We start from the raw sequence: 11,945 nt of genomic DNA on the forward strand, positions 1-11,945 counted from the left end.
GCATATTCTTTATAACATGGAGATAGCCTGGACAGAAATACATGTCACCATTTCATAAACAGATCCAAAAACAATCAAAGGTTAAAAGTGGTACATTGAACTGATTTTTACATATTAATAAATTCTCATTTTTGAACTGATTTTAAGGCAAATTCAGACGAAATTCAAATAATATTTAGATTACTCGCAAATGGAACATTCATTTCACAAACATCTCAAACCGATACAGACAAAATTTAAATAATTTATATTTTGATTTTCAAACCTTCTATTCAAAAATTAAATAAATTTTGATTTAAAAAAATAACTGATTTTGTATTTTGTTCACTTATGTTTTAGGTAACAAATATTTAATTATATTTTTAAATAAATTAATCATAAACTAACTTAATTGTTATTCTTTTATTAAGAATTAATTATTATTGTCAATAAAATAAAAATTATCAATTTTTTTCATAAATAAAATATTAAATATTTATTTAATTATTGTTCAACATATGTCCAATAATATCTAGGAGTTGTAAAACAGGTCCACCACGTCAAACATGACCGTTTTGTCAGCACTTTTTTTGAGATTTGGCCAAAATTTCAAGCCTGCATTTTTAATGTGTTTGTCCTGTCATGTCCCTTTTTTTGGCTTTTGTGGCCATGGGCATTAACAAAAATATTTGCATGTTTAGGCTCAAAAAGTATAGTGTGTGTGGACTGCCCCACCCTCACTTTTTGTAGGGCGTCTCAAGGTCTAAGAATCACTCCCTTAACCATGTTTACTCTGTTCTGCCTCGTCCCATTTTTTACGGGCTATTGCCGAGCGGATCTAAACGGGACGGACATATCTTTTTGCCACTTCTAATATCTCATATTCTTATAGAAATATAGGTCACACAATAAATCCAAACTACGTCCAATACAAGAAGCATAAAGTTCAACTCAATCAATCAATGGCTTAGGGTCCCGCACTAGGGGAGAAACGTTTCTCTTCTTGGTTTTTGAAGTTAGACGAGTGGCCAAATTGGTTTGCCTCCTCTTTTAGTTAAGTGGTACGGGATGGTATGTTGACTAGGTTGTGGCATGATGCTTGGTTAGGGACGATTTTGTTGTTGCTACACTATGAGAGGCTTTTTCTTGCTTCTGAGCAAAAGTTTCATGTGGTGTGTGCTAAGGGTTTATGTATGGAGGGTGTTTGAGTTTGATGTTTTAGTTGGAGGCATCCTCTCTTTGTTTGGGAGGAAAAACTACTGGAGGAGATATCTATAAGGCTTATAGGGGTGGTTAGGAAGGGTGGGTTATATGTCTGGGTTTGGAACCCAAAATCGTGTTGGGAGATACTCTATAAAATCACCTTACCAACGTCTTTTTACTTTGTCTAGGGGTGGTGAAAGTTGTTCGATCAGAGTGATTCAAGGGTTGAGTAGGGTCGGGAAGGGTGTAGCTCTCCCTAAAGCGAATATGTTCTTTTGGAATTTTCTCCAAAATATGTTGTCGAGTAGGCACATCTTTGTAGATGGCTTGTTCCGCTCTATGTTAGTAAGATTGAGTGTGCTATCTATTTCAGGTCTTTAGAGCACCCACATTGGTGGATGCTACACAAAGTTCAATAAATTTGTGTCAGGAAAATCAAAATTTTTACTGTGCTATCGTTGCAATATTTTCAATGGGTGTTTTGTATGGCACCGTAGTAAAACAAGTCAGCTACATAATTTTGAAACAATACATATAATAAATAATATTAATAGTAAATTATTTATATTGTAATTCAACAGTAACATTTGAAATAAAATGTATAACAGCTCTTTTATAACGGTAACTTTCCCTTCTATATATACTTTTTTTTAACTTACATACTTCAAAATTTATTTCAAAAATTTTATCTACACTTTGTTTTTTGCAATGAAACCCAACCACCATAATTTTTGGTTCAACTTTATACAAAATGGTGGCGATCCTCCTTGTATCCCAAATCTACAAAACACCTCATACATTGAAAATGCATCTCATAATCCAAATCCACAAAATAACTCATACTTTAGAAATTATTCATATCATACATCACATTATCCATATCATTATCAACAATTTTCATCTCAGACAACTAATCCCAGTATGCCTCGTGAAGTTGATATTGGTACTAGTGGTATGCAATCAAGTGATCAAGATTCTGAAATACCACAATTTTGCACTCAAGATGGTTTAAAAATTATCAACCTTGATGAAGATGTTAGAACCACATTGGTTGGAATATGCCGAAAACAAGATTTCAACCAAAGGAGGACGGGTTCCTCATTTAGTCATGGCTCAACATTTCAAAGGGTCCAATTGTTGGGGTTGAACAAAAAGGTGACAGTTTTTAGAAGAGAATTGGTGAAGCTTATAATAAACATCGAGACAGTTTTTATATATGTTGTTTCCTTTTTATTACATTTTGATATAGTTGAATTAATTTGCTTAAATTATATATTCATATATTAATGTAATATATAAATTTGGAATATATTGTAAGTTTAGTGGAACCTATTTTAGAATTTTAGATGAGTATGGATGTGAATATTCTTAGAGTCAGCATACCGCTAGTTCATTATTTGTGATGCCTCGTCCAATATTTTATATTAGGTGCTTAGGTGGGTGTGTAGACTATCGCCTCTTCTAAAGTTGGTTCTAGAGTTATTTGATTTATACCTAGGTATTGGTCAGGGTAAACAAGAGGTCTCTTGTCTGATTTCTATTTGACATTTGATGGCTTGGACTATCTGGAAGATGCAAAATAAATCTTATCTTTTCTCGAGAAAGGTTTTTAGTGAATCTTTGGATGAGCTCGATTTTTTATTGTCTTAGAAGTGGGTTCATTTGGTTTATTTAGGAACTGGTCTTTCTTTGGTAGATTGGGTGCAAAACCCATTGTTATTCTTAGGTTTATATATGTGAGTTGGATGGCCATCTGCTCTTCTCCCGAGGATTGGAATCCTCACTTGCCTTCACTCAATTGTCTCTCTTGGAAGGTTTTTCGGCTTCTTAGTTCTATGGGTTTTCTTTGTTTGGCTCGCTTGCGTTGGGGTTGTTTTTTCAATGGTTTTAGTTTCCTTTTCCTTGGGTGTACCGTTGGTATTCTTTTTCTATATTGTGGTTGACTTCCTGAAAAATGTGGTTATGGTACATATAGTTGGGTCTTGTTTCTTAAATTTGCTTTAATGTTGTCATAAGTTTTAAGGCATGTAGTGGATGATAGAACAAGAAATCACAATTAAATAAATTATTTAATATTGGTATAATTTATATTATTATCACTGTTAAGATTCTTATATAATTTTTATAATTAGTTGTTATCCATTATTAACACTATTATGTATTTTTATGGGGAGATTTAGAGATGTGAATTAAATCAAATAGATAATATTTTTATGGGTCATGGTGACGAGTTCCCCAGGGGCACTGGTTAAACATTTCTAATAAAAAAATATTACTAATCAATGCATTGAATACACACAATATTCTTCAAAAAAGTTAATTATTTATGTTTTCAATGCATTAAATACATATATTTTTGGTAAAAATTTATCTTTTTACTTAATTAAACAATGCTCAACTTACCTTTTTAATCTCTTAACCAGTGCCTCGTAGGCACTCGTTAGCATTACCCTATTTTTATTTCTTATTTTACATCGGTTTTCATAGTTTTGTTAGGGTTATCGCTTTAGTAATTTAACATTAGTGTTCTCATTATTGAACATCAACACCTCCTTAGACATACCAATTCCATTCCACCTTCGATCTCTATTTCATGAACATCGCTCATATCACACCCTCATTTTCATCTTTTTCATGGAAAATTCATCCATGTTATTCCACAAACACTCATGTTACAACACCATCACCAACTATGTATTTAAATTATGGGTATACAACACCCAAGGTTGTCGGACTCGCGAGTCTCCTCAAACTCGTAAAGGATCAGCTTACTTGACTCACATACTTGTGCGAGTTTGTGGAAAAAAAGACTTTCAAAAACTTGTAAGTGACCCATATATATTTATAAACCTATAAATGTCACATATATAACACAAGTATATATAATAGAACATCAATTAACGTCAAAATTTAAATTCCATACTCCATAAAAAAAATTTAACAAAAAAATTAATAAAATAAACAGAATAGCAAAGTATGTTGTTAAATACTTAGTACTTATTTCTTCTTAATTGGCTACTACATAAAGTAAAAAAAAAAACATAAAATAAATATGCTAATGGCTTCAAATATCCAAAGCTCCAGTGGAATCACCACCACCAATACCATCACCATCATCTTCATCGATATCTAGAGTATCATCATCAAACTCTTCCTCAGATGAAACACCTTCTTCATCATTAACCAAAGTTGGATTGCTTGAAGTTCCACTTTCACCTAATTCAACATTTCCACCACCCCAATTTTGCATAACATTAGTAACAACAAGACTAGCTTCCACAATATTGTAACACTAACATCATCTTGCTCAACATTAACTTCAGTTTACACATTTATTCATTAGGATCTTTGATTATCCATTTATCATCTGAGTAAATATCTTCAAATGAAAGAACAGCACTCTTTGTTTTTGCTTTTCTACTTTTCAACTTCGAATTCTACATGACATAAACCAATTTGTACTTTTTTGTATGCAACATATTTCTTCTCTTTGTATGATCCTACAAAGAAAATAATAATTCAACTCAATGTTTCTAAAAAAAATAAAAATCAAGTCTATAAATAAACAAATAATAATTCAATCATCATTTCAAAGGAACTCCAATTCTCTTCACAACCGAAGTAGTTGCAAGTTAAACTTAGAAGACGGATTGCAAACTTCTTTTATTATGGAGTCATATCTCCATAGAAATCCCACCATTTTAGAAGGTAACATATTATTCTTAGCGTTATTTGCAGCTTCACAACCAAACCCGCTTCTATCAAAATGAAAGTCAGTCATTTGCTGAATAATTTTGTTGTGCATAACATTATCATTTACCATCATATTTAAACAATTGAACAACTCATTTTTATCTTCATCATCATCAACTCAAAAATTATCTTCATAGTGGAATTGATGATTAATATAATATGTTATGGCATAAAAAAGCCTACGGAGTTGGTTATCCTAACATTCATCAATGATTTTCAAAATAGGTGCATAGATACAAATACCAAACATCATATGATAGAAATAACAAAAAATTAATTAAAACATTGAAGAAATTAAAATTAAAAAGGTTTACATTTTCTTAACATTGTTAAAAATTGTTTTTTATCTTCTCTTTGGATGAATCTATCTCCACGTATAAGAAATTCATAGAGGGCTTTTAAAAAAAATCAGAAAAACATATAGACTCGTAAACTCGCCATAGACTTGCGAGTCTATACGAGTTTCTGCGAGTCTATCAAAAAACGATTATATGCATGATTTTAATTGTTTTTTCTTTCTATGAGAAGGGATCAAATTACCATGAAACAAGTGTGTGTGTGTGTGTATATATATATATATATATATATATATATATATATATATATATATATATATATATATATATATATATATATATATATATATAGGAGCATATCAAGTGAGAGCATTTTTAAATGAGAGATGAGGCTATTAATTTCTCTCTCTTAATGAGGCTATTAAATGATAGATTCATCAAGAGAGATAATGTTAATACATTAATGAGGCTATTAATTTCTCTCTCTTGATAAATTCAATGATTAATATTTCTTCCTTTCATCCCTCATTTAAAAATGCTCTCACTTATATATATATATATATATATATATATATATATATATATATATATATATATATATATATATATATATATATATATATATATATATATATATATATATATATATATATATATATATATATATATATATATATATATATATATATGTATTACTAAAAAGTCTATATTTGGGGTAAAATTACATGATCTTTCTAAAAAGTTTGAAAACAGTGGAATTGTAAGATTTGAATTAAAGAAATATTGATTGTTTTACTTAATACTCCACTTAGGATGTCATCAAGGACTAGATAGATTTTTCCTAGTCGTATTGTAAAGGTGTCATGATTCAACGTAGGAGTGCGCGCGATAAAAATCTCCCTATTTATCCATGAGAATTATGTTTTTATTAGCAATTACCCGGAATAGGACAGAAAAGGAAAACAGTTTATTTCCTATTTCCTACCAAACACAATAATTTATAACACCTAATTTCCCACCATAAGTGTAAAACGGAAAAAAGAGAAAAAAAGAAAATTAAAGTTAGAAATTTCAAAATCAATCATTTGTCGTGCATACGCGCAAATATGAGTTTACCTCAGTCAACAAAATAATACAAACAATCATTCAATAGTTCATTTATATTGGTATATATATCTAAGAGTTCAATGACTATGAATTGCACCTTAACCACAAATTAGCATAAAAACAATTTGAAAATAGGTGGTACTAATATGAAGGTGAGAAATAAATGCATGATTTAATTATAAGCTCTTTATTTTATTTTTTGGTAAATAATAATAAGCTCTTTATTTACCACAGAAAATAGTTATCCAGATGCATATGGGAAATGATAAATGCAGAAGCAAAGCTATGAAAATAGCTGCAGCTTTTCAAGGTACATGCAATAACCTTCACTTCCATTAATTAATTTCACTTGTACCTTTATATTATATTTTACATTGTTATGTATGATCCTATATAGGTGTGGTTTCAGTGTCATTAGAAGGAGAAAACAGAGATCAAGTAGTAGTAACTGGAGATCAAATAGATTGTGTTTGTTTGGCTAAAAAGTTGAGAAAGAAATTTTGTTATGTTAATCTTCTAAGTGTTGAAGATGAAAAGACTTCCACTACTAGTAATGAGGGTGGTGAAGCTGGTGAAGAACAAAAAGATGTTGAAATAAGTACCACATCATTGGAAAAGTTATCTTGTTGTGAGCAAAGCTATCATCCACCTTGTACCCCTTATTACATAGTTTATGATCCATATCCTATTAGTTGCTATTGGAATAGGTTAGATCAACTAACAGGAGTCTATGATCTTGTTTACGTGGATCCGGGTCAGGTCGCACCTTTTTTTAAATAGAAAATGTCTAAGTTTTTTTATAAACTTATTTAACTATAAAAGTTAGGTCATAGACAATAAAAAAAGTCTTTTAAGCTTATCAAAATAGACTGTTGAATAAACATAGATAAAACTATTATTATTACATTGTATTTTGTACGTTGAATTAAAATACGAAAATAAAGCTTTGTATTTTGAAGAACTTGTAAAAGTAAATTAAAAAATCTTATGAACAATGTTATAAGTTGTTGTCATTAGTTGTTTTAATAAGTCTCAAACAAATAGTATCTCAAAACTTATGATAATAGGTAAACTTTGATGAGCTAATGAAAACAAACATTAACCTCATTGATCTTTTACTTTGTTAGTCTATTTTATATTAGTTTTTTTTTAATAGGCAAATAAACATATTGAACGAAGACGAAGCATAAGAGGTGCTCCTCCCGATACAAAAGATCACTCCCCGCTACTCGAAACAAGTAAGCGGAGAAATGTGTCAAACATGGAAATTACAGTTTTTTGCTATCTTGCCGCTAGAACATAACCACTTCCAAGAGCTAAACATAATTTCCGACATACAATCTAGGAAGCTAAATTTTCCATCCTTGAAAATTATCGCGTTGCGGATCAACCAAATATGCCAACACGTAGCAAGCCAAATAACTCCAATAATCTTCCTTTTAGCTGTGGAGTGCACCTTATCGGAGATGAAAGGGAAAGTGATGAAATCCACCAACGAGAAATCCGTAATGCAACCTAACTAATCGAACACCTTCAACCAAATCGGTTTCACCGCAAGACAACCACCTAAAAGGTGAGCTAAACGCTCCTCTTCCTCCGAACAAAAGACACAATTAATCTCGGAAATATCCAAGATTCCCTTCTTGTAAAGATGATCTTTGGTTGCTAATCTATCATGGATGAGTCTCTAACCAAAGAAAAGAGATTTTGATGGAGCTTGAATCTTCCAAATAAAAGTTGCATCTTTTACTACACAAGTAAAAATAGGAGGGCCAGACAACTTAGAAAAGAACCTGTGATAACAAGAAGACACTGAAAAAACCTCCTCCACATTCAGCTTCCACCGAAACACATCCTCACTGCCAGCATACGGATTGACACGGTCCAAAATAGTCAGGAACTGCTGATGTCTTTGGCCCGAGCAACTGCGGCTGCTATTGGAATTCTGCAGCACACAGTCCAAACGCTACTGCCAGCCGCCTCCGGGTGTCGATTCGCCAGCCTCCTCTACAGTCATACCGTCCTCCTTAGCCTGCGTGAACAGGTCAGGAAACAACTCCATTAAAGGCTTCTCGTCCGCCCAGCAACCATACCAGAAAGGTATGTTTCTGCCATTGCCAACAACGCACGACACCGCACCTGAAAAATTGTGATTCAAAAGTAATTCATAATTGTCAGATTTTAAAAGATCCCGCCACCAAATTGAATCCTTATTCTCCACTACGGACTTATCACCTATTAACACTTTCCTCCTCACGTTGTTGTATCTAGATTCTAGGATACGCCTCCAAACAACCTCTTCATCCGATAAAATTCTCCATTTCCACTTACTTAATAACGCCGCGTTCATAACCTCCACATTCTTAACACCAAGCCCTCCTTCTTCACGAGATTTACAAACCGAATCCCAACGAACCCAACAAATGGATCTTTTGATATCACACCCGCCCCATAAGAATTTCCTTTGAATCGAGGTAATCTCATTTAAGACCTTCGATGGAGCCTAATAGAAAGAGAGAGAATAAATAGGTATAGAATTCAACACGGAGTTTATCAAACAAACTCTTCCCACTAAATTTAAATGAGCTCCTTTCCAAACGGCCAATCTATGCTTCAAAGCCGTAATCAAATCTCGCCACATGGAAGTTTTCCTCGGGCTATCACCCACCTTGACTCCAAGGAATTTAAACAGAAGTTTATCTACTTTGCACGAAAGAAAAGAAGAAGCCGCCTCAAGGTACCAATTCCCCACGTTGATTTCGTAGATGTTGCTCTTTTTAAAGTTGATCCTCAATCCCGACATAACCTTGAAACCCCTTAACACCGCTTTCATACTCCACAAATTAAAAGTATCACCTTCCCCAATTATTAATGTGTCATCCGCAAATTATAACATACTAATCTCCTCTTCTTCATTAATTTTGAAAGCGTGAAAATCTCCATTAATGATAGCCTTCCTCATCAATGTCGATAAAACATCAGTAACCAAAACGAACAAAAAAGGAGATAAAGGATCTCCTTGACGCAACCCCTTCTCCACTTTAAACTCCTTTGTGGTGCTTCCGTTAATGAGAACGGACATGTCGCTAGAGAAAATAGTACTTTCCATCCATCTTAACCACTTTTCCCCGAACTCCATTTTTCTCAAAACATACTTCAAAAAAGGCCAATTTACCCTATCATAAGCTTTTTAGAAGTCCACCTTTAAAACCACACAACTTCTTTTGTCTCTTTTGGCTAGGTCCAAAATCTCATTCACAACTAAAACTCCATCCGCTATATTTCTACCCAGAACGAAAGTCGTTTGGTTATAAGAGACCAACTTCCCCACCACATTCCTCATCCTTTTTGCCAAAATCTTTGCTATTATCTTATACAAACAACCCATCAAGCATATAGGCCTAAAATCGTATAAGGATTGCGGGTTTTTAACTTTAGGAATTAAATCTAAAAACGACGATGTGCAACCCTTAGTGAGTCTACAATTAGAGCAAAAATCGCGAACGAATCTAACCACATCTTCCTTGAGAGTATCCCAACAAACTTGGAAAAATTCGAGAGTGTATCCATCCAGACCCGGGCTTTTGTTGCCATCGCAATCCCAAACCGCCTCTTTTTTTCTTCTTCCGTAGGCTCCCTTTCCAACCACTCTCTATCTTCATTCCTTAAAGATTTAAGGTTCAAACCCTCCGGGACCGGCCTAGCACAATCTTCTTCTTTGAAAAAGTTCTCAAAATGTCTTTTTACCTCCTCTTTGACTTCGACCACCCCTTCCACCATACCATTCGCTCCCTCCAACAAAGAAATAGCATTCCTCTTATACCTCTTCTTGAGACTATTGTGGAAAAAGCTAGAATTCTTATCCCCTTCCTTCAACCATAATTGTCTCGATTTAAGCCTTAGCATACTCTCTTTCAAAATTAAGGTTTTCCTCACTTCGTCAAAAGCCTCCCTTCTCGCTTCTACTAACCCGTCAATGCTGCCCCCGAAATTTTCTGCTAATAAATTGTCCATCTCATTAATGCCATCCACCTCTTCATCCACCTTTAAATCAATCCAACCAAAAATCTCCCGGTTCCACTTCCTTAAGATGAGTTTCAATCTTTTAAGCTTTTCAAGCCACACGAAATCTCCCCTACCATGAACCTTCAACTTCGGCCATTCCGCTTGAATGAAACTTTTGAACTTCTCATGTTTAAACCAAGAATTATTGAATTTAAACGGCTTTGGCCCCCAGTTTAGATTACCGGAAAATAATTGAATGGGCACATGATCCGAGATATCCCTTTTGCCTATACGTTGATCAATCACCCCCCACATATCCATCAAATTTCTAGAAACCAAAAATCTATCTAATCTACTCATTGCTTTACCATTTGCTTTGAACCAAGTAAACTTGCCTCCCACACAAGGAATATCTACCACCCCCATTCTCCCGATAAACTCCTGGAAATCCTCCATACCTCTTTTGCCATAGAACTCGCCTGCCCCTAATCTTTCTCCTCCGCTCATGATTTCGTTGAAATTGAAATTCTGGACTCAGACACGCAATGTCCTACAGGATGTCACGACATCACTATCTGAATATTTTTCCAACAGATGAACAAAGTACAAACAGAAAAGTAAATAACACAAGAAAATTGTTAACCCAGTTCGGTTCTAACAAACCTACATCTGGGGGCTACCAAGCCAGGGAGGAAGTCCACTATAAGCAATATTAATTCAAGGTAATACAACTCAATATTACGCCTTTCACTTAATATCTACCCAATGCAACTTCAATCTAAATCATTAGATCAGAGAACCTACTCACTCCCCCTCAATCACAGCAGTGATGAACACTTACAAACAAATAATAACAGACGAAGACACTCTTCAAGGACACAACTTGATCTTGCTTAAAAGCTTTGATCAAGAACAATAGTACTCTTGCTTAGAAGCTTCGAGTACCTCTTACAACTCAAAACAAACACACCTAGACCAAGACAATCATCATGATGATTGTTTGGCTTACAAGAAATCTAGTACACAGACAACACAACAGACCTTTTAGACGGCAACCCTAATTTTTTCTCACGCTTGCAGCAGCTTCTTCACTTGATATATATAATCTTGCATCAGCTGGGCCTTGGATCCAATACCAGTTTTAAACCTGATTAAAACCGTTTCCGATAGGGCAGAGATCCATCACAAAACATTGTTCTGAAACAAGACAATATCCAAAGTTTCCAAAAGAGGCGCGCAAAAACATAACTGATCAAGAACCAAACACGAACATAACACAGTAGCTTCGGATGTCTTGACATCGGTCTCGACATTAAGAAAAAGCCTGCACAAAAGAAACTACAAGAAAACTTAAAAGCAATGCATGTCAAAACAACAGGTTTGACATGATACAGATACTATTTGTTTTACCAAAAATACAGCCAATCAAAAACATCTACAAACTCCCCCTTTGGCGAATTTTTGGCTAAAACAACAATAGATGATATCAGAGTACTCGCAGCAGCCAAAATGAACAAGGATCCAACAAACAGCCCACAACATCATCATCACCATAGTACACCCAAGGAACCAAACAGAACAGCATCCATACCAAACAGTATC

The 11,945-nt window shown here is 33.9% G+C and overlaps 3 protein-coding genes across 3 annotated transcripts; 1 reads left to right on the forward strand and 2 right to left on the reverse strand.

Moving 5' to 3' along the window:
• The first annotated feature begins 6,484 nt into the window (after positions 1–6,484).
• On the forward strand, positions 6,485–7,857 carry LOC131619584 (disease resistance protein RGA5-like). The gene is made up of 4 exons (XM_058890669.1): positions 6,485–6,490; positions 6,573–6,648; positions 6,736–7,097; positions 7,684–7,857. The coding sequence occupies exons 1-4, from the start codon at positions 6,485–6,487 to the stop codon at positions 7,855–7,857; spliced, it is 618 nt and encodes a 205-aa protein (XP_058746652.1).
• Positions 7,858–8,304: 447 nt separating this feature from the next.
• Positions 8,305–9,477, reverse strand: LOC131619585 (uncharacterized). Its single transcript, XM_058890670.1, has 4 exons — positions 9,237–9,477; positions 9,007–9,194; positions 8,574–8,841; positions 8,305–8,477 (listed from the first exon to the last, which is right to left on the reverse strand). Exons 1-4 carry the CDS (start codon positions 9,475–9,477, stop codon positions 8,305–8,307), a joined length of 870 nt encoding a protein of 289 aa, XP_058746653.1.
• Positions 9,478–9,785: 308 nt separating this feature from the next.
• LOC131619586 (uncharacterized) lies at positions 9,786–10,850 on the reverse strand. Its single transcript, XM_058890671.1, has one exon. The coding sequence runs from the start codon at positions 10,848–10,850 to the stop codon at positions 9,786–9,788; it is 1,065 nt and encodes a 354-aa protein (XP_058746654.1).
• Positions 10,851–11,945: the final 1,095 nt, after the last annotated feature.

This window comes from Vicia villosa, linkage group LG7 (genome assembly GCF_029867415.1).
Source record: "Vicia villosa cultivar HV-30 ecotype Madison, WI linkage group LG7, Vvil1.0, whole genome shotgun sequence".
In the NCBI taxonomy this organism is placed as follows: Eukaryota; Viridiplantae; Streptophyta; class Magnoliopsida; order Fabales; family Fabaceae; genus Vicia; species Vicia villosa.

What these genes read in the sequence shown, in the direction of transcription:
- LOC131619584 (XM_058890669.1), top strand. An exon ending in AATAGCTGCAGCTTTTCAAG is followed by an intron (nt 6,649 to 6,735) that starts GTACATGCAATA and finishes GATCCTATATAG; the next exon opens with GTGTGGTTTCAGTGTCATTA. An exon ending in TTTACGTGGATCCGGGTCAG is followed by an intron (nt 7,098 to 7,683) that starts GTCGCACCTTTT and finishes CATACAATCTAG; the next exon opens with GAAGCTAAATTTTCCATCCT.
- LOC131619585 (XM_058890670.1), bottom strand. Translation starts at nt 9,477, where the DNA reads ATGGAGTTCGGGGAAAAGTGGTTAAGATGGATGGAAAGTACTATTTTC. An exon ending in TTAAATTCCTTGGAGTCAAG is followed by an intron (nt 8,842 to 9,006) that starts GTGGGTGATAGC and finishes TCTTTCTATTAG; the next exon opens with GCTCCATCGAAGGTCTTAAA. An exon ending in GAGGAGGAAAGTGTTAATAG is followed by an intron (nt 8,478 to 8,573) that starts GTGATAAGTCCG and finishes ACAATTTTTCAG; the next exon opens with GTGCGGTGTCGTGCGTTGTT.
- LOC131619586 (XM_058890671.1), bottom strand. Translation starts at nt 10,850, where the DNA reads ATGAGCGGAGGAGAAAGATTAGGGGCAGGCGAGTTCTATGGCAAAAGA.